The following is a 27,118-nucleotide window of genomic DNA, read 5'->3' on the forward strand; positions in this document are numbered from 1 at the left end:
AGCCAATGCTTTCAAGCAAGACAGCTCAGTGCTTGTGTTACAGGCAAAATGTTCCCTGATGCAAGTGAATGACAATTCATCCAGAGATGATTGACCCTTGCACAACCTTCATGTAGGCAGACATGTTCTAACAGCTTTTTGGATTGCAGAGATGGCCAGCTTTCTGGATCGAAGAACACTTGCCCTCAGTGGCTCAACAGTGGAGTGGTGCAATACGAAATTATACAACCCAAGACTAGGCAAACCATAGACACTGAAAAAAAATAAGTTGATACTGAGAAGACAGTGGAAGAATCCCTTTACCTCTGGGATAATGAAGCTGGGGCTAAGAATGACCACACCATAGAATCACAGAATGAAACCAGCTGGAAGGGAGGTATAGAGGTCATCTTGATCAACAGCCCTCTCAAGACCAGGCTAAATTACAGTATATTTCACAAGGCTTTGTCCAGTTGAATTCTGAATGTATCCGGGTGTTCATGTACATTGGTAGACAAAGCAAACGGCTGTAGGGTAAAAGGTAACATTCAGAGACACTGCTTTGCTATGCAGCTGTATGCCCCAAGCAGCAAAGCTCTCTGGCTTAACAGACTTCTTGAAAAGAACTGAAATATTACTAGATTTGTTCTGCCTTATATGATCATGCCTTGAACACGAAGAAGTAGGAAGATTGTAAATGCTCTCTAAAAGGGCCTAAAGAGAAAGCGTTCTCTGGGCTTGTACAAAAATATTTTTAGGGGTTGCTAAATCCAGTAACCTCACATAAGCAAGGCTGCTGTAACTCCACGTCCCCAGGTCCAACCAATAGCAAGGTTGAGTGGGTAATCCCAATAGGCACACACACACAAACACATGCAGGCACTGCACATATACAGCTAGCTACAAAGATCAACACAGAAACACTCACCAGTCATGCAAACAGAAACAGCACCACCAAGGGTTTCATCCTGCTCCCCTTTCTGACTGGTCAGTGTGAAGGTCTGTTAGTGGGAAATATATATGCATTTATATATAATATGGAACCCTGCAACAGCTGTTCTTAAACATTTGGTCTCCAGTAGCTGACCTCTGGATCTGTGGTCTCCCCATTTCCTGGCACCTGCACGTATAAGCACGTGAAGCTTGCAGCCCCACTCCTGTTCCTAGCTTCAGACACCCTCACTCACTGATACATCAATTCACACACAGGCACACTATGGATCCTTTACCAACTGGCTTTAGGCATGCAGCCTACCCAGTAGGTGGCCGTGGATTCTCCTCCTAGGTTGCTGACACTTGGGACATGAAAGCCTCCAAGGTTCACAGGCAGTTGTTGTAGTGCTGCCCTACTCCACAGAACCCCACTTACGCATACAAACACATGCTCAAGCACACGCACTATAGATACTTCCAGTAACTGGTCTTGAACACTCAGCCTACCCAGGATCTGGCCCTTGGATTGTCTTTTCTCCATTTGCACAGAGACACACAATATACAGACAAGACTCTCTGGGAACCCCAGAACTTCAGGTACCCCTGGACCTCCTGATCCCTTTAGTAGATAACTCCTCCAGCTGTCTTGCTTACAGACACACACACAAACAAACAGGTCTCTCTAGTCCTCCCTGACTTCCCAACCCATTTACTGTACTAAACAGCTAGTCTGGCTTGATATTTGCTAGAGATAGCAGACTCACTCATATAAGCTTGCTCACTCCAGATGCTGGCATCACGGATGCACTGATCCTGTGGCCTGTGGTCCAACTTGAGTTCCTGGCACTTGATTTTCACCCATTCCAGCCTCTCTGGATGCTGTCATTTGAACACCATATAGACATATACACAGAAAATAAAACCCCCTCACCTAGGTAAATGGTGAAATATTGAATTTAAGAAGATAGGACAGACTGTGGTGATCAGGCGCAGGTCAAAGCCTGGCAGGCATACTGACCAACAGCCTGTTTACACATGACCAGGCCATTATTTCTCTATTTTCTCACACTCAATCCTCCCCCAAACCACTTGGATCCCTCCCTTTCACCACCTACACTTCCTTCTCTAAATGGGAGGGAAGTTTTGCAGAAGCCCCAAATGATCTTCCCTACATCAGGTAAGTCCCATGCCCCTCTTGGCAGTAATACCCCTCATTCTGCAAGGTGCTTCAGAGAGCACTTCCACTGACTTATCTTAATGGGTTTCATTCTCACACAATGGGCAGATCACACTCCTGTGACAGTCCCTGGAGAAGCTAGGTCAGGGTGCTTATTTCTCTACTAAGTTACTCAGGTTCTCATGCCTTTCACTGTTCCTCTGTGCTCCTTTGAGTGTGGGGAGAGGAGCCTTTTATCAAACAGATGAACAAACATATTTATATGTATGGGGGCTATCACTTGGAGACAGAACACAGTGAAACCTTTGGGAAGCCTTGAATACACTAGAACTGCCAAAACTAAGCAGTTGTTGTGATGAAGTAAGTGGCTAGTGACATGCAACTGTAACAAGTATTTTATTTTCAAAGAATTAGTTGATGAAACAAGTAAAAAACCAAACAAACATAGACCAAAAATCCCACTTGTTCATATCTACTCAAAGATTGCTGATATTTACTGAAAGTCAGCTATGACTTAACATGAAACACAAGCTATAGAGTTATAAAATAAGCCTCCTAATATAAGAGGATATGTACAAAACCATCCTACAATAAGACAAATGAGTTTGATTTTTTTTCTTGGATAAATCTATACTGTGAAAGATATTCCTGCAATGAATGTTCCTGTATTACTTCTCACAAGCACTCATAAGCAATTAATAAAAAAAGCTCTTTGGGGCCAGTGGGATACATATTTAGTGAGTTCCATGAAATACAGTGTTTTTTAACCACTCGCTATGTCAGATCAAAATGTTGACATTGTCAGAACATCAAAGTTGTCATCCACATGGAGGAATTCTCACACTGCAATCAGGAGTTACGTGCCATCTGTGAAAGACAGAAACGACAGCCAAATGGGCTAGGATATGGAAATACACAGCTATTTGCCAGGTGGCACAGCTTTTAAGCTTTGTGAATGACTGTATTTTTCTCTTTACCTCTTCTACTCTTTTGTTAAAGCTTTAGGGAAATTTGCCAAAATTAGCTTGATGCACTAATTCCTCTGCTGATGTCAAGCCTGCAGCTTGTGAACAGCTTCAACACAGGGTTATGGTACATACCAGGGAATGGGGATATCCTAGCACAGGGACTACAGTGTAATCTACTCTGGAAGAAAACTAATCAAGTGGAGCAATTGAGACTGACCGATGAAATAACTCAGATACTCCTCCCCTTTCAAATAAACTGCACACCAGCCCAGTCCCATTCACCTTCTGAATGTCTACAACAGGAGATTCCTCTGTCCTGGGCTTTCCAAGCATGTGGCAAAGATTTTGGCATGCAGGGAAGTGCCAGGAAAGAACTGGGGAAAATATAACAGAAAATCTTTGCTAGGATTTTAATATTTAATGTGAATCACAAGCAACTGAAGTAAAGAGAGAATTTTACCTTTTTTTTTCCCTCTTGAAGTAGAAGAACATCCATTTAAATGTTTCTTTGTATATAACAAAACAAAAGGCAATAGTATTTTCCACGCTGAAGATTACCTTTGAGGATATTTAATGATATGGTTTTCCTCCACTTCAAAGTCAAGCCAATTTGAGCAATCAATACATTATTTTCAGGAACCCAAGACAACAACCAGTTCACAGAAAAGAATAGGGGAACCAATGAAATAAGAATGCCTGTCCTCACAATGTTTTCCTTGTGTACTCCCTTTTGCCAAGGAGACCCTTTTAATGCAAGAAGTTTCTCCCTAAGCAGAAGAGTTATCCTCTATCTTGAACTTGTGGAAGATGTTTGGAAAGGCTGCCCAGCCACCCTGCAGGCTGGAGAGTTTCTTGTGGAATAAATGCAGTCTCTCACATGCAGAACACATCATTCCTCTGGAACGTAACTAATGAGTTCGGCAAAATGAACCCTGCTTGTGTTTACAGCTGTAAACATTTATAACTCAGTCAAAGCAAAACCAATATGCAGCTCTGTGCCCTAGTAAGAACTATTTCATTAGCAAGTCATCACTTGCTTTCAGCTACTTTGACTGTAGCCCATCAGGCATTCTTCAATTCTATGCATCACTAACATTCACAATCAGGAAGGAACCTACAAAAATGATAAAACTGTATGCTGTAATTACAGTACAGATATAGATACTCACAGAACTAAAATTTCTGTGTATTGTTATACATATTTTTCAGAAAGAGGACAAAAAAACCCCGATTTTTTCACCCAGCATGTAGCTCACAAATAATGCTTCCAAAACTAAAACCTCAAAAACTCTTGCAGAGCCATAAACACTGGGAAATGTAATCTTAAGGAAAAACTTTTGTGCAGTCTCGTTTCCTTTTATTAGTTGTGAATGTTCCATCCCTGGCAGTGTTCAAGGCCAGGCTGAATGGAATCCTGGGTGACATGGTTTAGTGTGAGGTGTCCCTGCCAATGGCAGGGGGGTTGGAACTGGATGATCTTAAGGTCCTTTCCAACCCTAACTACTCTATGATTCTATGTTCATAGCCAAACTAATATGCTTACAAATGTCTTCTATTTGCAAAACAGTTTTCCCTCATGCTTCCCATGAAGTTTTTTTTCTAGTCTAAAAATCATCTCTGGAAAACTCTGGGCAGACATGGTCATTCCTAGTGAAATCAGTGTGTCCAAATACTAAATCTGTACCAAATTAGTTCAGCCTAATTCCTTTTAATGCATCAACAACAACAGCAACCAGAAAAACATTTTTAATTGCTTACAAGAACTTTACTTCTGAGTCATGAAGGTGTTTTAAGTCCCATTAGGTCCTGCAAAAGGGTACTGCCTTCCTTATATCTGAAAAGCATTCTACATAAAAAGCATTTACTCTCTTCATGATGTACAGAACAATGATTTGAATACTTTCAGTATTTTTCTTCCCCTTTCTACAGCTTCTCCTTCTATTCTTAACAATTTACATTAAGGTTTTAACAACACTGTTTTTCCCATTAGAAAATTTCAAACAAAGCTTAGTTTGAGATAAAAAATGATTTACTTTCAGACTGTTTAAATCTAACTCAAATGGCTGAGAAACACTTCAAAGAAAAATTATCTTGATTGATTTTCAAGCTTCTTCAGTTAGAGGCAAGACACATTTCAGACACCACCTAAAACTTACATGAAACCTTGCAAAAACTAAAGACCAAAGTGGATATTACCTATATTTTGCAACTTATATCTGAAACATGAGTTTAAAGTTTCTACTGTATATAATAATGAGTCGACAAAATGGCCACAGGCCTTTTTGATTCCTTATGGATAACTCTGTATTAAAGCAAAGCCTTCTACATAGTTATCATCAGACTTTCCATCCTCAATGCATAATCCTTCTTTGTCTCTTGACCACAACAAAAATACTTACCTCTGAGATGCAAATTAACCTTAGAGTTCAATCATAGGACCATGTAGTACAGTCATAATGCAAGGTGCTGACTTCCCTGACTCTGAATTAAGAGTCAAAATTCAGCTCATTGGGTGCCTTTACTGCTTCATCTCCATAGGCGGAATTTTGCCGTCATATTTTAATGCAGGTAATCCAACCATGTGATCTATGAAGCTGTATCACAGTGTTTTCTAAACTCCACACACTTACACGAGTGATCACTGAATTCCAAAAATGTCAGTTCCTATAGGCATCACTGAGTTACTTCATATATGCAGAGAATGGACATTTTTCCTCCCTTTTCTATCTATATTCCTCTACCAGTTACTCTAAGGAATAACATAGTGCTTTATAAAATCACTCTTAAATCAGCAATTAACAGTGTTGCAGAGATTTAAGAATTTGTAATATATTACGTCAATTATATCCTCTCTGAACTTCCCCCTTCATTCCCTTCCTACTAAGAGAAAAGGATGCTTTAAAAAGCTTTCCTCTTCATCATCATCTTCCCAATCTCCACCTTCTTTTTCTTAGATCTCACACTATGCCCCTTTCCCTTCCTCTAGGGAAGGTCTTCCCTTCCTTGTCTCTCTTTGATTCCCTCTCCCTCCTCTCCTTTTTCAGAGGCTTTCACATATGCAAGAGATGAACATTCACCACAAAACAGTGCAGTTCACTGAGCACATGTAGCTGCAAGGGTATTTCTTGGAACAAACAAGAGGATTGTTTACAGTACCTCTGCCCTTCTCTAACTCTCTCCTGCAGTTCTCATTTTACATCTTGTTCTCATCACCCTCCCTCCTATAATGTCTTCTTTCTCCTCCCATTTTCTTGGCCTCTCTTTTTCCCTGTCCACCTTTTTTCTACCCTGTCTTCACTGCTCTCTCCCTCTTCTCCTCTGCTGGTTGAACACAAACTGCCTCTTCTTGTTAACGCAAAGCATTCTCTCCATATAAATATATACATGAGGTCAGTTATTCAGATGGCAGAGACAAAAAATCCTCACTTCAGCCCACCAAATGCTGCCCTGTAGAACAGCATAAACATCAAGAGACTGTTTCAGAGAACGAACATGGTGCAAGAACAGGAATCAAATACATGAAAGCATAAACAAGGAACTTATTCCCAGGGCAATAAAAAAATATTTGCTGCTAAATCTTCTAAGATAGCTAGTAAAAATGTTCACTAATGGTCCTTCATAAGACTGTTTGCCTGTCCCACTAGAAACAATACTTCTGTCTTTTTACATCTCATGAGACAGCGATCAACCATCCAACAGGAAGTCATGTGCCCAATGCTCATCTGGAAGAGGATAAGCACATTGGCGAGCACACTTTTGTCTCTAGAGAAATTGCTGTTGAGTTGTTGCATTACACAAAATTTGTTCTTACCTTCTAGTGAAGTTACTAGATGAAAACAGCAGACCATCCAGAGTGAACCCATTCCTGCCACTCTTCTTGAGCTGATGCCAGCATTAGAATCCATGAAGACTCTGTGTAGATACCACCATCTCCAAAAAACACACACCACGGACTTGAAGTGGCCAGAGATTTCTTGGAGTGTTTTAATATCTTCCCAAATCAAAGCACAGAGTCCTTCACACAGAAATACTGGTTAACAAAACAAAGGGTGGAAAGAGAAATCAGGTCACAATAATACAGAACTGGCAGGTTTCTTTCACCCACTCCATCGTTCACTACTTCCAAGATACAGGTGAAAAACAGTAGCCCAGAACAGTATTTACTATACACCTACACCCTCCCACCCCTCAAGACTTCAGTCCCAGTTGTTTTGTACACTGTCAGTACACACAGATTTTGATATATTCAAGGCATCAGTGAGAGTGGAGTTCAATGATCAGTGTTAATTTGTTCCATGGTATAGGCTGTATTCTTAATTGAGCCCTGACCCTTCGCATGTTTGGCAATGTCTCTTGGAAAGTCTTCATTCAATTTCCCCTGTATGCTTTCCAAATTCTGTCTCTTATAATTTGCACTTTGCCTTTTCAGGATCTGCAGGGCAGTAGCCATGACAGGAGTTTCTGCCATTTATGACAATACAAATCTGCACTGCTAACACAATTGTAATTGCATTTCAGATGCAGGCGTTTGTCCCTTTAAGCATATGACTGTACAACACTATTGAAGCTGGACAGGTTTTATTCCTGTTAATACATCATAGGTGACAAACTGACATATAGGCTTATCTCACAGTCAGGGAGCAGTGTGTAGCCTAATCCAGCACTGCATTAGATCAAGCAAGGTATTTCTGGCTCCATATGCCAAATTCTCAGCCCAGCAGACAAACAGCATGGTAATATGTAGGTTACATGCAAAAAGCCAGTATGTATTGTTTCTTTAGGTTCCCTTAGTGCAGAGCATTGAAAACACTTCAATGTCTTCAGTGAGACAGTGAAGCGTAGCTAAGGAGAAAGAAAAATATCTCGGGCAATATGGAGAAATGGCTCAATAACTGGGCTGAAATAGGGGAGAAAAGAGTTGTAATTAAAAGGGGCAGCCTCGCTGCAATTATCTGAAAACCTAGCAATGGGGAATTTAGCAAGGTCGGCACAGAGGACTAAAAAGCAGAGAATAGGCAATGGAATGCAATCTTATTTGCTTTACTAAAGAGGGGAAGAGATCACTGGACAGGATGGAATACTTCCCTCTTACACTGCCCCTAATGAGAAGATAAAGCACCAAACACAGATGAATCAAAGGCACCGTGGGCATCACTAAAATGTAAGAAAACTAAAGGGACCTCCAAAAGAAGCAAAAGTTTTGATTCATTATTTATGAGGAAAGGGAAAAATAAAATCAGTTAAGTACGACTGAGGAAAAATGAAGATTAAATGGGAGAATGGCAGAGAAGGAAACAGAACCCAAATATGCCCTGGCTGTTGGATCTTAAGCTAACATCTTGGAATTACTGGATAATAAGCAAGGTAGAAATCAGTTTGCCACCACAAAACAGAACTAAAAACCCCTACTACCAAGAAGCAGACACAAAACCATTTCTGGCTCCAAGAAAACCAACTGTTCTCCTTCCATCCCACTTGTGCTTTTCTCTTAACAACATCTGTTCGGCCTACCCTGGCAGACCCTGTATCCCAGTGATTTTGTACTGCTCTTCAGGAGGCATCATACAGCATTTGTCTGAATTACACTGGAAACCTGTTTTTCATTGAAAGGAACTGTGGCGAAACCAAAAAGCTGGGTTTGATTTAACAGTTAAAAAAGGTAAATCTTTATTTTTGTCTTTTTGGTTCTGCCTCTTCCACACCTCAGTGAAAAATGCTTACTCCATCATGAAGGGTAGAGGAGAACATTATGGAAGCATTTAAGGGAGAGTAGGAGGGAAGTACCAGCCTCTCTGAATTAAAGAGTACCAAACCCTAAATTGCCCGGCCCTTCCCCCCAGCACTTGATGTATGCAGAATCTGACTACACCCAAAGACACTCATCTTTCATTCTTCAGTTCTCCTACTATTTCTTCCCTACACCCAACTACTTAAACAGAAACCTCAAACCATCCCAACTTTTAAACCACCCTCTTCTCTTGTCCACACAAGCACCTTTCCATGGCCTTCTCTGCTTGTTACTTCTTCCAAAACCGGTTCCAGACAGATTTCTCCTTGCTACAGAATACTCCATCCCCCATTCTCCTTCAAATCCTACTGCAAAGTAATACACCTTCCATGCACAGGATCCTTCAACAAGCTTCCTTAAATGACCTTTCTCAAGCTCTCCCTCCTCCAGCTACACCAAACTTGCTATCCAGCTGTCAATCCGTCTTATGCTAATCCTTCCATAAAGGATTCTAAACCAGTTTTTGTGTATATACTTCCTTGGCTAGTAGAATGATCTCAAACTCTCTGCAAGTCCTGAAAATCATACAGTATTTGAAAAGCATGACAGGTCCCGAGGATTCAAATGTTTTTCAATGATTCGACACTATAAAACAGTGAAGATCCCAAGCAGTCAGAAAAGACCATTTATATATTGCCTTTGCTTTAGTATCCATGAGATGAGAGATGGAAGTTTCCAGGATATCTTACATTATTCACCAATGCTATCATGGTTGTTTGGCACCATCACTGTGGTATCTGGATTACCAACATGTAATTATGTTCAAGATCCCAATAAGAGCGATGAATACAATCATCACCAGTATTTCCAAAACCCCTGGTTTCTTAGCTGAGCAACCAGCGGGGGAGAAGAATTCCTCAGGAAGATTTTCAAGGTGAGTTTGAACATCTCCAAGCATGGAGATTCCTCAGCTGCTTTGGGCATCTGGTCCAGTGCTGAACCACTACTGGGATCTGTTTTTTCTTCCCTACATATACATACCTTCAGGATCTCCCTTGCTCTTCTTGTTCTATATCTCAATAGAAGTGTCAGCTTTCGCCTAGCATCTCAAGGCTTCTTGTACACAACACTGCAAACACAAACTGTGTCAGCTGGAAAGCCTTGAATGTGAAACACAGTATGCCTGGCTTAACTGGCAGTGTTTAAGCCTGTTTCTTCTCACCAGACCAAGCCAATGCTGTGATTTCTCACTTTTTCTGAAGTGGGAACACTTTAGTACAGGCTCCAGGCAAATGATGCTCAGTGCTACAAAACAGATAGTGATAGTGCTCCCATGTTTACTAAGACAAAAGACACTTGTACAGGTCTGTGCTTGAGAGATTTCTGTCACAAAGCGCACTGCAATGTGCTCATCTTGCATGTAAACTGTGGCCAACATGAAGTATTTCATGCAACCAGTACCCCTGCAGTGGTTTCCATATACAAATACAGGATTCCCTCAAAATTCAAGCATTGTCAATGACGACACCTTAAGAGCCACAGGGCACTAGTGTTGCTAAATGGGTCAAGCATTGATTTGAAATTCTCTTCCATCAGTGCATTTGTTTTTATTAGAAAGGAAGCTCCTAGGTTTGTGTAGTCACTCAGGGTACTGCAATGGCTTAGGTCTTCAGTCTTGATGGAGGTGGTAACGCACATGGCAAATCTAAGAGGGATCTCCTTGGAACGGATTGAGTATTCTTCTTCTGGGTTTGCTGACACCCCGAGACTGATCAAGAACAGTGACAACTACACAAACGATATTCATTCTCTGCTGGTCATAGGTTCTGCTGGACCTAAGCTTTAAAGAAAACCCCTTGCTTTCTAATCCTTTCGATTCAACACTGCAGAATCTGACATCAAATAGCAGTAAAGCTTTCATCTGAACAATGCACCTGTCCAGGTTCAGAGCAGAAATTAGGCGTTTAGGATTAAGAATAAAGCTAGTTTGCTTGGGGACTGCACAAGCCTCCTGGCGAAGAGATGAGGGCCTGACAGTTTCTTTTTCTCCATGAATGAAATGTAGCTGTTCATTTGAGTTCTGTGAAATCAGAGCAAAGCAGAGGGAGCAGGAGGAACTAGTGCCATAGCCCCTAACTCCTACACAAGACCTAAGGGTAGTTGCAATATTCTATTCCCTAAATGCTGACAGGAGCTTGATCCACTGCAAGGAGATTGCTCCATCCTGCACTACTTTGAAGAAATCCCCAACTCTAGTGCTGGTCCAAGTATTCCCAGGAGGCACAGAGGCCAATGGAAACAATGGGACTGTCAACACAACATAAAATTGACAATTCTTAATCAAGAGTTCCCGAGAGCCTTCCTTACTGGAAAAACACTTGCTGTGGTTTTGAATGTGCAAGTCAAAAGAGTAACAAGTATGTGTGCTTTAGTGCAAGCTACTTTTCAAAACACATGAAAGAACACTGAAGCAGATCAATGTCCATCTAACCCACATTTTCTCTGTGTCTTCAGTGCAGGAGGAGGTGCTATTTGGGGACAGCTTGCAAGCTAGGCATCTATGTGGTCCACTCCCTCACTATTCCTCCAACATCCACAAATACAAAAGTAGAGTTGTTAGAGCATATACCCCAATCCATTCTCTTCAGTATCTTTATAGGAACTTATTTAATCCTTGTTTTGACCTTGCAACAGATTTGAAAAGATACCTATCCTTGTGCAAGAAAGTACTTCTATCTATTTAAAATTCTTCTACTAATTGAAGCTGAAATTATACAAATGCCGGATTTTTACTCTTTCTATTCCTCTTAATCGTTGCAAGAACTTTTCCAAATCACCTTCTTTTCTCTCATTGGAACAATGCTTCTTCCTCCTTCAATTGAGTCCTCTAGGCCTATTTCACCCCAGAAATCATTATATGGGTATAGCTTCCCTCTGCAACACTCAATTCAACAGATTTCCCTAAAATTTGTCATACTTGCTTCCCACACACAGCATCTAGATCAAAATGAATGCACCTCAACAGTTCTTCAGGGCAGGGAAGAATGATGTACCTTTGCAGGCACAGCCTTTCCACTTCTTGCACATTTTGCACTATGACTCCTAACAGCTTAATATTACCTCTCAGCGAGAAGCATTAAAAAGATAAATGAGTATAACATCTGGCATAGTCAATAAACTGTAATTCCTATTAATTTGTACTGCACACCAATTCATCACATTTAGGCAGAGCACAAAAAGTGGAATTAATACTTTACTCCACTTGTGATAAACAGGGAACCATGACAGTGTTATACACTGAGGAAGAGGCCTTACCTCCTCCTTTCCCCCCAGTTCTCTCCTACAATTGCTCCTTCACCACTGAGGTGCCTTTGCAGCTATGGCCACTAGGATAAATCATAGAATAGTTACGGCTGGAAAGGACCTTAACATCATCTAGTTCCAACCCCCCTGCCATGGGCAGGGAAATGTTGTAATACTGCTGTGAAGAACTGTCACTCAATGCCTGTGCAACTCTTTGAACATGACATAACACTGCCTACCTTTCCTAGACAATAATTACAATAACTGGTATTCATAGAAATCTTTCTACAGACCCAAATAGAAAGGGAATGGGGAGAGAGTGACACACCATTTATCGCTCAGGATTTTAATATTATGGAGTTATGTGCTTTTTAAAAGAATTTATCACTGGTGCATATATAGCAGCGCAGAGAAACACTCAATTAAATATAGAAATCATTTCAATAGTTGCTGAATACCCTTCTGTCCTCTGTCACTCTCTGAGATTATTTTGAATGACTCCAAAGTATCTTAAAACTATCTGAGAGTGGAAATTGTAACAAAGCCTTGAGGATCTTTTTACAGCCCATTCAGTTTATTAATTTAATTTGGAGATAAATGCTATAGGTGTTAATGTATAACCTCACAGGAATTATTTCTCAACAGCATATGTCATAAAAGATTTCCTCTAGCCAGCCTGATCATTTGTTTCTTACAGATCATCTAAATAGGGTTGTGTCTGTGTCTTTTGGGATTTACAATGACAATCCAAAGGCTGATTTTTGAATGCTCTCCAAAGAAAGCTATTTATTTCCTTGTTTACCATGGAAACAACAGGAGTCTTGAAGATGATCTTCCATGCTCTGATTATGCATTTCCTGGTGGGATACAAGTTAAGAACTTCCACAGCCCTTGAAGGGAAGAGATGATTTTTTTTAAGCCCTTGAGGCTCAGATACCGTGCCCAGATTAGAAGCGTAATCACTCTACAGTCAGTGGACTGAGCTGAATCATCTTCAGTGGGTAGCTAAGATCTGCACTGATCAAAAAAAAAGGAGTGATGGACAGCTAAGCAACCCCCTCTGAATGACTCCTTAGGTACATCCTAAAGGTATCTGGGGAGATTCCGAGCCTGTGTGCTGTCTTTCAACCCATACAAGTGGCCACGTTAGCATTTCCTTAGACAACCACAGTGCTTCTCTTCCATGACACGTACACTTGGCTAGAGAAAGCTCACAGCTTTGCTTGTGACCCTACTTTTTCTTCCTAAGCAAGATTCATTCACTGCTGCTGCTCCATGTTTCCACAAACTCTCTCAGCACCCTCCCATGATGGTTCAGGGTTCATGATTAAAGATACAGATTCTTTCTCCCACATGCTTGTCAGGTACTTGACTTACATGCACATCAAATACAACAAAGCTCCTGAATAAAAACTCTTCCCACCTCACAAGATCTGACTTAGTTGGCAATTTCTATAGTGATTCATGTACCTTTCAAAGAAACATTGGTAATTAGACTCAAGTTTTTAATGTTAACACCTGGAAGCAAAACCCCGCTCTAGAATATTAATAACATTATAGAATGAATGCATTGTTGTGTATGTTATCCATCATCTGCCTGATAGAAACTCTCCTAAAAATAACACGAATTGCAGCGATACAGAAATTACTCCCACTGAATTTTCATACAGTAAATAAGGGAGTAAATAAAGAAGAGAGAAAGAAAAGAATCAGCAGATGCCCATCACATTTCTCATCTTTGATGGAAAGAGAAGATAGCTGTACTTACCGGTTATGGTTTCACTGTGCTCTCATAAATTTTAATGCAAGTTCTCAGGACACTTCTCTCAGTACAACTCCGCACAGATCCTTGCAATGCACTTCTACCTATGTGGAAATAAACACGATGTTTTCAACTTCAAGTATGATTTATCTTTAACAAGTATACTTTTATCTGTACAAAAGGAAGACGTAAGGCTTAAGAGAGGATAAAAATAGGTCTTTTACAAGTTCTAGGGCACAGAAGAAAATCTTTTGCAAGCACTCTGTAAAAGGCTATATTTCTAAAATGTTGAGAACAGAACTTTATGGTTAGGGGATTGGACTCAAGTATCCCTGAAGATGGACACACTTTCCCTTCTATGTGAAAAACAGCTGTGGTAATAAGAATTGTTTGAAAATTGACGTTTCCTTCACCAGTACAATTTGCTACAGCTCAGTTTGAGTAAACACGTCAAATTTCACAGTCATTTTATGACAGAACAAGTTTGAAAACAACAAGGAAAAAGATGCATCGTATTTTGGCATTTAAAAAGAAAAGGGAAATAGAACTTTTTCACAAACAGTATTAAACCAAAGGATGTGTGATGTGAAAGAGAATGTCCCTAAAATCATATTCTCATCTACTCAGCAATGCTGATCTTGCTTCTTTTTAATCTCAAGTTTTATTACGTACCAAGTTCTGGTTGCTGATGGATGGAAAATGATGAAGGGGCCAATCACAGTGTTAGCAATGGCCACAAATCGAACAAATAACCCTTCCTCACCAGTTCTCTGAAAGCATCAGCATATCAAGGGCCCAAAGTGTTGCATGGGTGTAAAAGTGACAGTGGCTTACAAAAGATGCAGATAAGCCTAAAAAAAGGGATGTTCTATACTACTGTTGTTTCCCATTTTGAATTAAGAATGTAGCCTTACAGGGCATGTCTAGAAATGTATGAACTAAGATCTATGCAAAACCACTCAAAACATACATACGGAGCAAAAACCAAACTGAGAATACTTTTCTTAAACTGCTCTTTGGACCAAAGTTTGCAAAGCCCTTTAGTGAGGATTAAGCTTTTCTTCAGCTGCAGTAAATAATCATTTTTTGTAAAAATGAACTTATTGCCTTCACCTCAAATTTTGCTTTTGACTTTATGGGGGTTTTACAGTAAGGAATGTTTAGCATAAGCAAAAAATGCATGCTATTCCTATTCACAGCATCCAAACTTATCACGGCATCACTGACAGTCAATTAAAAGATAACATTCCTCTTCTTTGGGAATTCCCTGCATTTTGAAGTTGCCTTTCATTCCACGACAGAAACAGACATTTCAAAACAGACCACAGAAGGAACTAGTAATATTAAACCATCTTCATTTCAGTGCTCCTCTTTTTATTAACCTCTCTTCTGGCTTCAAGGAGGCAACTTTCAGAGAGGTTTTCAGAGAATGTGCTTCATGACATAAGGGTTAATTATAACTACTTTTTTCCCCCCATTTTAATCAGTTTCACAGCCTCAGGCCATCATAGAACTTGGTTCTCAAATTGTCTGCTGCATGCATCTGCAGATAGAAGCTACTTTAAAATTATTTAATTATTAGCATCATTATTATTACTATTTATCATCACTGCTTTTACTCCTGTTAAGAGAAGCAACGAAATAGTGCTTGGTAAAATAAGGCAGAAAAGCACTGAAGCATAATCACTTCACTGACTTGCTAATTGCCCTGGTCTGCTGTCCAGACCTCCTCCCCCAGCTCTACTCCATGCAGCTGACTACCACTTTAGCTTCCACCCCACACCTATTGCAAATACCAGTTTTCAAGTTCATAACAGAGGCCTGTAACATAAAATCTTGCCTGAATGGAAGCGGGAATAAGAAATTATCTCCAGTCAAGACAATTCCCTTAAATTTTACTGACTGCACCAACAGGCTACAAAATACACAAGCTTTAGCTCCAGCATGTAAATTAGAGTGTTTGATGTGGAAATACACGCACAAAACTAGGAAGCTATGAAGAAAATGGCTCTGAGAAGACTTCTAGTACACAGTTTTTCATCCTTATGCAACCACTGTTTGCTATATGGGAATTCTGCCTGTTCCACCATTACTTTGAGTCTCTTGTTCATGTTAGACACTAAATCCCTACAGAATAATCCTGCACTGATCATGCTCCACAGAACTGCACCCCAACACTATACTATACTGTAGTCCTACCAATTTTTACAGGAGGTGTTACTGCACTGTGCAGTAACAAACAGTTAGGGAGCCACAATCTCCTAGCTAGCAATCTCTCAAGGCACAGTACAAATGCAGAAACAGGAACTATTAGACCTAGAATTTATTCGGGGAATACTTTAAGAAAATAGATGATTTCTGCAGTTTCTCTCTCTTCAGTTCTAGTTTTTAAATCCATAATCTTCATTCAGACCTGCTCTCCCTCCCTCTTAGCTTGGTCTCATTGATGAAATGACTGAACTGAGCAATAGGAACAGAGAATATGAGGAGCCTATTCAAACTCAGAAACATCTGACTTGGTCTTTAAGTTTCTTTACAACTTGTCAAGGACATATGGAGAAATCATTGTGGAGGACATGTAGAGGACAACATGAATGATTCATGCTGGTTCAATGTTCAGACCAGCCTCTGGCTTTGATTTTGGGTATCAGACTGCCCAAAATTGGTGCTCGTCTAGGAGACAGTTGAGAGAACAGTGAGGCAGAAATGGCAGCTTAAAGAAAAGTGAGATCAAGGCTGCAGAGAGATGACCTGAAAGGAAATGACTGGGTGGAACAACTAGCTGAAGCACCATAGGGAGCCCATGTGTAGTGAAAGTGGGTTTAGAGAGCCCCATTAAACGTTTGAACTTGTTACTGGCAAAGCCTGCAGAGCGGCCAGTTCTATTCTCAGCTCCTTCCCTCCTCCTCCTCCATCCTGCATTTCCAGTTTGTTGTTTCCAGCCTCAGGAAATAGGAACATTATGTGCCACTAATACTTCAGTAGAACAGAAAGAAGTCTTAACAGGAAAATGGAAGGCCAAGCAGGTTACAAGAAGGATATATAATAGAAGCATATTTCAGGCTCATAGCATCTCTTTCTAATGCATGTTTGTATTATTTTTCATGCCAGAGAGGAAAACAATAACATATAAATCTCAGAGCTCATCCTGCCTCCTCTGTGCCTCACAGGCTTATTTATATTTCAGTGTCGATGCTGGGGCTTACTCCTCTTGTTACAGCCATTCCCAACTTCCAAAGCAAAGGATTACACTTAAAATGTAGCAAGTACAACACACCCTTTCCTTGGATACCAACTAGACATTGCTGTAACACAGCAGAACCAAGACATATTTTCTGTCAGTAAGGTAGTCCTTCTCCCAGTTGCTGTTAAGACTGTAATAGGAGAAACTAAGAGGGGAATGGGCATCTTTATTTAGACAACACCTGGCCCACAGTCCCCAGTCAACTGAAGGAGTTTTGTCTGTTTATTCCTTTAAGCTTTTCTATAAACAATAAGGCTTCCACTACCTCCTACAATCTACCTAGACCCTTGCTGAAAGAAAATATGCCTTAATGATGAACCTGAAATCATTTATATTTTGGGCAATTTTGGCCAGCTCTTTTACTTCAGCCACATCACCTAGGATTCTGTCAATAGTCTCCCAGGTGGTACAGATACTCCAGAGCAACCACTTCTCAGCCATCATTAAGCTAGTTCTTTCCAACAGCACGTCAAAAATTCCATGTAGTCACTTCTGTTGCTTTTCGTGAGCCTCCCAGTTCACCAGCGTTGTGGCAGAGAAGTTCACACAGTCAAATACAAACAGCCCATGTGCATTTGCATTAGTGAGGGATTGTCCAATTTCAACACCATGGGTTCAGAGGCATGAAAGAATATACAGCAGAGAAAACTGAGCTGATCTCCTAGGATATAGGGAGGGGGGAAGCAAAGCCCTTTTAAAAAGAATCATCTTAAACCTAATTTAAAACAACATTCTGAGGTTTCAGGGCAAGTTCCCCCTTCCCACTCTAATTTCTATCTACACAACTCTTCATAACCCTGTTAGGCACAGTGGGCTGGTACAGACTATCAGACAGGAGAAATAAGACAGGTACAACAATTCAATGACACTATTCTGATCTTTTCAATTAAGAGCTGTCCAGTAGGTGTTATTTTACCAAAGAGAGTAAAACTTGCTTTAGCTTAATGAAAGTGAACGTTTTTACTTTTGCCTTGTTTCCAAGACTGGTTTATTTGCTTTACATCCCATCACGTCACACACTCTTCTGGGGGTAACTGATTAGACAGAATTAAGAAGAATTATTTAGGAAACAATGTTTTAAACCGTTGTCTTCAGGTAACAAGGATCTAGTGAGCAACTCACTAATTTGATTTCCCCTGCTGCAGGAACCTGCAGCTCTCTTGAGACCACCCAGACCCACTTCTAATTCAAGACAGGTAAAATTATCCATGAGAAACATGCAATTATCAACACAACTCTTCCAGTCAGCATTGGGAGTACTTTTGAATGAAAGGAGGAGCACAAGTCACGCATCATTCCCATTACGTTATTTCACTAAATGTCTTTTGGTGCTCAGCCTGGGGCCTGAGGTGCTACACTAAGGCTCCAGAAGAAAATTAATTACTCTTCAGCATCTGACTCCATATACGTGCCCCAGCAGAACACAACAAGAACACACCAAGACACATGCAAACTACAGTGAATTCCCTCTGTCTGCTCAGCCTCTGTCTGCTACGTTTTAAGAGACCGCTTATTTATACTCAGTTCAGCACAATTTGTTCTCAAATCATGCTGTACTATACTTTTGCCGGTTTCTAACATGCTTAGATACTGGAGGAGAAGGCCACTAACATCCCTGGTAATGAAAGCAGCATTCCTCAGCAGAACTGTTCCATTCCTGATAATGATGGCAGCGACAACTCCTGATATGGTAGCCCCTTTATGAACAACATATGCCCCAAACAGGATTAGCAAACTCACTGAAAAGTGAAAATGGCAGTACATATTTGCATTCCCATTGATGCTGGCGCCAGCTCAAAGCTTACTGACATTAACAAGGGAAGGGACTATCTGGGAGACAACTGCAGGCAACCATCCCAATCCAGCTGTGCTTCCAGCAGCTTTTTCCTGGCTCAAAACCAAGAAGGAATAATTTTAAACATCTTTCTGGTGCAGAAAGCATTTCAGATTCTGCTTACTGGAATCAAATTGATCCTAGCTGTAAGTGAAACTTAACATTTGAAAATTCAAATGGTTTTATAAACAGACCAATTTGAATTTCCAAATGGAAATTGAAGAAATGCTCAGAAATCTCTGCAACAATATCCCTCTTGTGACATCCTACCTTCTTCTTAAAGAACAGTTAGGAAGATAAGACAGTTCTGCCAAGGCACCCTGCTTCCATTTGTAGACATCCTCAGGATCTGAGACAGCCTGCGGTAAGCCTGATGCTAAAGGTCTGGATCCTACACACTGCCCCAGACGGGTCAAATAGAGACCTATCATGTGAGTGTTTTACAGTTAAGTGGGAGAGAGATCAGATCATTCAGGGAGCTTTGAAGGTTTTACAGTAACTTGGAGGAACATGGATATGCTAAACCTGAAATAAGTTACAGTCAGTAGTTCTCCATCTCCAGCTTCTATGGTTTAATTACCGGATTTGGACACACTGGATGTTTTCCAGACACATGGCACAGAATGAAAAAAAAAGAAGCATTTGGAAACTGCAGAATCAGCAGAGGAATCATTTCTTTGGCAAGCCTGGGGAGGGGGAAGTCTGAAAATGAAGTCATCTATGTTTCAATATACAGGTCTGGGCTGGCAAGAATTTCCATCCTAAGGTGAACTAAGACCTTAAGCCTCCATATGTAAGGCTATAGCCTTCAGACTGGATAGGTCGTGTTCTCACAGTCTCCAGCATCTTATGTATTCCCAGGATAGCACCTTTTTCCCTCCTCTTTAGTTGTTGTTGTGCGCATACATGGGCATGTGCATTTATGCATGCATAGGGGATGGTGTGTGTGCATGTGAAACATTTGAACAAAACATTTCTTGACAAGCAAGCCCTGAGCAGCAGCATGAATAGGGGCCTCTGAAGGCATGGAAAACTGAAACCAGTAACTACAAGACCTTGACTGAGAAAAGCAGTAGCTCTGGAAGAAGTGGTCTCCAGAGCAATCTGCTAGTAGCACCTCTGCGACAGGAGCATCAGCCTACTCCACAGTGACTTCTGAAGAGGCAAGACAGCATCTTCTGTACCAGATACTGCACCAGTATCTCCATCAAATGTACACTTTTAGGTTTGTACACGTATCAATAGTTCCTCAAAGCATAACACATTTCTGAGAAGCAACTACTCGTGTAGTTAATCTTTGTTAAGTTTAAAACTCCCTGTATAAATCAAATGCAAGAAGAGCAACAATATGAAATGGCATTTTCTTACTCAGCACATTTTCTGCTCACTTGTCAGTGTACCATGGCTGACAGGAATAATTAAGAAGTTTTTGTCCTTTTGGGGTCTGTTCATGTAGCACTGTTGGCACCACTAGAAACAAGGACACTGCATAGTTGCCAAAGAGAGCAAATATGGAGAGGAGAGGGATGTCCAGTGCAAGACTCTACAGGCAGAAGATAAATAGTTGCAAGAACTTAGAAAACTGCTGAATTTATGGAGCCAGTAGCTGGAAAAAGTATGTTAACTGTGTTGTTGTAAGATGATATCAAGCTTCCTAACAATATACAAATTTTAGAACATTAAGATATAATATATTAAAGCAGGTTTAAGTAAAAAGCATTAAGAGAAAATGACAGAACTACAGGATGTTCATCAGCTCCCTCCTAAGGCTTTAATCAACTTTTCTCTTCACAGAAATGAGTCCTTTAGTCTTTTTATTCCAGGCTATCTGGAATATTCTTAACAAACACCTTTTCACCACAGTGCCCTTTTTTGGGTAACACTGACATGCTTTTTGGTGATTAGACCACATTATAAAGATCTAGCTTGACCATAAATACCAGCTTCTACTTCTTCCATCTTCTATTATTTCTGTGTGCAGTAAACGTACACAATATGGCCACAGAAATGAGATACAAACTGTGCAACCTTAAATGTGCTCTCAAAGTCCTTTGCACTCATCTGTAAGGAGAATCTTCCGCACAGGGGCTGCTGAGGGGTAATCCATGGGTAACAAGGAGAATTTAGATTTTAGAGGGAACAGAACTATAAAAGGAAGCATTCCTGAAGCCAGAGGAAAAGTATGCACAAATCTCATACCAGTGCAGGTATCCACAGAAGGAGAGTTGACCTCAAAGCAATTCTATCTTAATGGAGGCACACAAGGTAAGGGGTGAGAAACTACAGAGATTTCTTACATGACTGTCTGCATGTGGCACATGAAGTATCAAAGGGGAAAATATATGCACCTGGGCACAAACAGGTGAATTTGTGTAGATAGATAGATAGATAGATAAAAAGACAATTCTCAATGGACTGAGGGATCAGCTCTCTTGTCAGGCATGTCTGCTGGCTGCCTATGGGAGCATGCCTGAGAATAAGCTGTCTCCGTGGAGCCACCAGCTGCCTTTCCCCCAGAAAACACATTTACGTTGTGAAACTGGTCACCCTGCAAGTCAAATACAGAAGGCAGAGACAACAGTAGGAGCCTTCAGCAAAAGAAAACCTCAGCCCCTTCCAAAAACAGCCTCTATAACCCAAGCTGTTCTTACACAGATAGCAGCTTGGAAGAGCTGAGAACCTCAGAAAAAGGCCAGAAAACTTGCCTTTCTGCAGAGTTTCAGAGATTAAATTAGAAAGGATAATCCTGCTTCATACAAGCTCCAATGCCTTAAAGTAATGGTATTTTCAAGTATCAATACACATGGCCATACAAACACTTCCGTGCAGCTCAGTATAAGTGCAAGAAAGTCAACTAGGAGAGAACTCAGAAGACAAGAAAAACTGTTTAGTGGATAGAGGGGCACAATACATGTCAAGGAATTAAAAACTGCACATGCGTAATTTGACTCAGAAGACACAGATGCAAAATGCAGTAAAGGATGCAACTATATGCAGTTATCTGAGGCTTGCCAAAACACTAGCGAAACAGACGGAAGTGGTGAAAGGTGTTGATTTTAGGGAATTAACTTCCAGGTAAAAAAAACCCAAAACAATATTTTGGAACCTCACCATTGGAATTCTTGCAAACTAGGAATGAAGCCTAAAACCAGTCACTATATCTTGTATTACTGGCTGAGGCTGGTCCATCAGATGTAACTAAACAAGAGGTGCACTCACTTCCAGCTTCCATGTTTCTGATTAGAACCAACATAAAAAGGAAAAAGGGAGCCTTCCTTGTTCATCCCAGCTGAGGCTGCACATCTCTCAGTAGCAGATGTGTCCGGTGGCAGCTACTTTTTCCACTGTCTTGACTTTGTTGTTTCTGTTTGCCCTCTCAATTTCCTTCCTCATCAATCTGCACGACTTGATACCACTGCTAATGAAGGATGCCCTTGGGAGATTTGCTTCCCCATCTTTACTCTCTTATACCTACAAGTTGTAGGGAAGGCAGGTGTGGTAATAGCAAGACAGACTTCAGAGTAAGTTAAATCATTTCAGTGCATCTGTGAAAGGCAAATTTAAAATTACCCATCACAGCAGCTCCTCCCACATTCAGATTTATTTAACCCGAGTAGTAGTAACTTGAACCAGCTCCTTGAAAAATAGGTTAATACGTCTTTTCTCTACCACAAGTACTCATACAACGATTTGTCCCCCAGAAGAGCATTAAACAACCTACAGAGAAGGCCACACAGACTTCACCGTATCATTCCACAAGGATCAGGAACCTACGGCAGCATCAATCTACCCCTGCCTTCCTGCTTCACAGACTTCAAAGGCAGAATTTGGCTAGGGCTCTTCAAGGACCTAGAAACAGAGAGCAACATCACCCAGGGGAGCAGACCGAGCACCCCATGCATGTGCAGAAGGGCTCTGGCTTCGACAGCAATTTCCGCGAGCAAGGAAACCGTGACCAATTTCATGCAGCTTTTCTCTCCCAGCCCCAACACGGCCGAAGAGAGGAGAGGTGTGCTCGGGGGCGGCCCCTGCGGGCACTCCCGACTCCCAGGAACAGCCTTTACACAGCAGCAAAGGGCAGAAACCCCACAGCCTGCGGAGTTTTAATCCCTTTCACTCCTTCGTTGGGTCTTCTCCCTTCCCCCACTCCTCCCGGATGGCAGAGACCCGAGGGGATCCTCGACCACGGCTCTTTCTCAGCTCTCTCCGGCCAGGCTCACAATGCCCTTCCCCTCCGGCCCGCCCGCCACAATACCTTCTGCAGGGCTCCAGCATCACCCCCTGCACTTCCCAGCATCGCTCATGTAGTTTCCGCACGAGCCCTTCCCGCTAGAGCCATGCCGGCCGCTCTCCCGGCATCAGGAAACTTGGACAAAGACCATTTTCACGGTGCAAGTGACACCGCCTCCATGGGCCAGCGCCAGGTCCCTCTCGCTCTGCGCCCACTGCCTCTTTGTCCCCTGGCCCCGGGCACAGCTCTTGGCCCCCGACAGATGCCTTCTACGGGTCGGATGCCTGCGAGCGCTCCCGCTCCCCGCACTCCTCTCCAGGCCCCGCTCCGGGAGCGGCTTTTCCTTCTCCTCTCCTCACCCCGATCCCGCTCTCCTACAAGAGCCTCTCCTCCTCCCAGGAGCTGCCTCTCTCCTTCCTCCCCTCCCCCGGGCTCATCCCGCTGCTTTCCCCCTGCCGCCCGCCCCTCCCCGCCGTGCCCCTCCTCTTCTGCTGGCCCCCTCCCCAGCGCTGTTCTGTGCCGAGGCCCGGCCCAGCGCAGCAGCGATCGGCAGCAAATGAGGCTGGGAGTGGGCTGCGGGATCCCGCACGGAGCCGGCGGCCGCCATTCCCGGCCCCGTGGCGGCGGGCACCGTCCTTTGCCGGCTCGCTCGGCCCCCGCCGCCGCCTCTCTCCTGCCGCAGCCGGGGTTTCGCAGGGGTCGAGCGGGGCGCGGAGCCCCCCTCCTGTGGCAATCGCTGCACTGGGCGGCACCGGGTTCCCTCCTCGATCCCGGCCTTTGCTGCACAGGCTTCCTCCCGCTTCCTCCGCCCCGCGTCTTCCAGAGGGGGATTTCCCGGTGGGTCTTTCCTCGGCACAGCGCCCTGTCCGCCCCCCCTGTCGTGCTGCTGCCGGTCTTTGTGTGGGGATGTCCGAATGTGACTGCGGGGTGTGCAACCCTTGCTAGGTTCGTGCCAGAAGATACAGCGTGGCAGTACTGGAGTAACAGCATCAACTCCTGATGGTCGGTCAGGCTCACTCCACATTGCTGAAATCCGTGTTGCTGCTGCTCTGTGGCAAGCCAGCTGAAAGTTAGCACATACGTGCTTACTTTCACTACACTTCCAAATGCTCCCGATCAAATATCACAGAACTAGGTGCTTCCTTAATTTTAGGTACTAACAAATCTCAACTCAATCGGCAATGGTGTGGATGAATCCACCATGGTTCTTCAATTATCCTAAAGGAGAACCTCATCTGCCATTATAGAAACAAAGGACTGGAAGCATCTTTTTGGTTTGCTTCTGCCTCCTGGTAGTGCAAGAGAAAGAGTCTACCTGCTCAATCTGCGAATGGTACTAGGCTGAGTGTAGAGAAATGCTGGAGGATGAGGCATGCTGTATAGCCCTCTGATTGTATGTACCATTCTGTGAGTTACATGTACAAGTGGCAGAAAATGAGGGTGCTGTGAGCTACAGTGCATGCAGAGTGTGCCCATCAGGACTGAAGGGAAAATATACCAAAATTCACTATAATTTTGGGCTTCTGATGCCAAAGTAACTCATGTTGCATTCAATATAAAGGGACTGTGATTCCCTTCGGTGCAAAACACTGGTACACAATAAAAGCACAAATAAACATTAGACACCCTGCTGCATGATAAAACGTATAACCTTGTGCTTAAAAGAAGTACTAACTGTAGATAGCAGCACATCTCTGAATTAGAAAAGCTAAGGCTAGTTTCCATGCAGCAAAGCCTTTTCTAGCAGTTCTAGCCTTTTCTTTTCTGTATACATACAAAATAACACAAACACCCTCTTCCCAGACACCGTAGTTACTTTCTTTAAACCTCTCTGGGGGTGTTTCTAGAGCCAAATCAGAGCAGACCTCTTTCCTGCCCTTCTGCCCCCCTTCCTACCCACTCGGCCATCCTCCCCCCACCACTGATTCTAAAATAAATTGACTTCAGGAGAAATTGCAAGTACTCAGCTCCTCATGGCAGCTGGACCTTACTCAGTTCCGTAGTAAATTTTGGCACATATGTTTTCCCTTCTTCTTCGTTTTAGTAGTATGAGGAGCATCTGGCTCCTAGAAGGGAGCAGTAGGACTCTACCATTGCACTGGGGTTGTGAAAGAGGTTAACCAGCTGCTTTGTTCAATAGCTGCAGAAACACTTCCTCCCCTTTATGGTAATGGATTATTCCCCCAAAACCTCCTCCTCCTCCTTGTGTAATGAAAGCCAAGCATGAACAAGCTGCTACTATGAATGGGGAAGTTTGGGGAAACTTCCTGTGCTACAGGGATGCAGGCATGCACATGCAACACCCCAACCCTGCTTAAAATCTCACCTGGTGAAAGGCAAGACGACAGCTCTTTCCTAGGGATTATTTTTAAGGCAATGTTTAAATGTCATTTCTTCAGTGCTGGAGCTTTTTGCAGTGCATGCATTTTTACCTTCCAAAACTTCCAGTTTCTGAGACCTTCATCTACGAGGCAGATTATCACATCATAGCAGAAAAAAGTCACCCTTCTCAAAATGTAAACAATTACAGCCCAGCCATGACAGAGATGAGAAACAAAAGCTCTCTGTTGCAAACTGCCATGGGTGGATCTGATTCTTAGGGCAACCTCAAACATGACAAAACCAGCACACTTTACGCAATAGCCTGGCTGCATGATACAGGTCAGTGGTCTCCAAAGTGGGGTGCATGCATCATAAGGGGTGTGCAAGATGACCCATTGCATGCAAGAGAAAAGTATTAGAACATCAATAGTACGTTTATATAATTTATAAACAAGTAATTATACACATATACATAAATATACACATATATACATGTATGCTAAAGTCTTTTAACAGTAAGGATACATGATCCAAAAAGTCTGGAGACCACTGATACAGACAATCATGTACCAGCTTACATAGACAGACATTCATATTATAGACACAAAATTCCACACAAGAGTTGCAAATATCCAGATGCACAAACAGATCTCATAATATTTAAAGCAAAAGAAGAAGGTGCAGTCATTAAAACAATGGTCAAAATAGCAAAGCATAATCTATTTCATAAATAATCTCCTCACTGCATGAAACGTGTTAGGTCTTGAAGAGAAAAGAGTTGGAATGTGCAGGGCAGACAGCGTAAACCAAAGAGAAGAAAACCACCCATGAGAGAATAACTGAGGAGGATAAAAGGGAGGGGTGAGGCTAAGACAGGGGGAATAGAGTTTCAAAAGAAAAAGAGAGAATAAGGAGGGTAAGAGCGAGAGAAGTGGGAGACAGAGATAGAGGAAGCAAGATACACACAGAGCAACTATAAAAGACAGACAAGGAAAGAAAGGAATGCAAAGAAGGGGAGGAGCTGGGAATAGCAAATAGTATAGCAGGCAGAAGAAAGAGTAAGAAGGGCACTATTTATACATGAGGGGACATGTCTGACAAGCAGTTTTGAAGCAGAAATATTTTCAGTAGATAAAAATCTTCCAGATTTTTTCAAGGGCAGATGTATCATTTCAAAAGTCTAACCTAGCACATTTTTCTTCCCAGATTTCTAAAAACATAATCATACAGATCAGTAAATTAAAACCTTATAATACCCTTCTGGATACTCTATATCATGGCCCTGTTTTGTTTGTTGATGTGCTGGATACAAATGTATCAAACCGTAAGAAAACCCAGCATAGAAAGAGGAACAGCTTACAGAAAATTAATGAGGTAACTGAAGAGAAGTTAGGGAAGCTCAGAAGTGTAAACAGACTGATGGGCAGCGCAAAGTGGAGTGTGAAAGACCAGACCCTGCAGATTCACAGCGTCTGCACTGGCTCTTGTAAGGCATTAGTATATAGTCATGTATTTTTTTGTTTACTTTTCAATCTTCATTACAAATAATGAGATTTTCTACAAGCAAAGTGACTTCTTCTGGGTTTCAGTTCTCCCTTTGAAAGAAACAGTGTGGTTTTGCTTACACAGCAGACTTG

At 42.0% G+C, this 27,118-nt stretch overlaps 1 protein-coding gene across 8 annotated transcripts in view; it reads right to left on the reverse strand.

The window, feature by feature from the left end:
• Positions 1–25,220, reverse strand: part of EPHB6 (EPH receptor B6) — a 57,910-nt gene extending 32,690 nt beyond the window's left edge. The window contains exons 1-4 of one of the 8 annotated variants that reach the window (XM_065676084.1): positions 23,184–23,574; positions 22,673–22,777; positions 13,857–13,954; positions 6,869–7,087 (exon numbers count right to left, since the gene is read on the reverse strand). In XM_065676084.1, the coding sequence (XP_065532156.1) occupies positions 6,869–6,962 (94 nt within the window). In that variant the 5' untranslated portion in view covers positions 6,963–7,087; positions 13,857–13,954; positions 22,673–22,777; positions 23,184–23,574. Of the gene's footprint in view, positions 1–907; positions 981–6,868; positions 7,088–13,856; positions 13,955–22,039; positions 22,061–22,672; positions 23,575–25,150 lie in introns of those variants that run through there. The other 7 variants (XM_065676086.1, XM_065676085.1, XM_065676082.1 and 4 more) reach the window with 7 other exon arrangements.
• Between the last annotated feature and the right edge of the window lie 1,898 nt (positions 25,221–27,118).

Source organism: Lathamus discolor, chromosome 4 (genome assembly GCF_037157495.1).
Source record: "Lathamus discolor isolate bLatDis1 chromosome 4, bLatDis1.hap1, whole genome shotgun sequence".
Taxonomy (NCBI): Eukaryota; Metazoa; Chordata; class Aves; order Psittaciformes; family Psittacidae; genus Lathamus; species Lathamus discolor.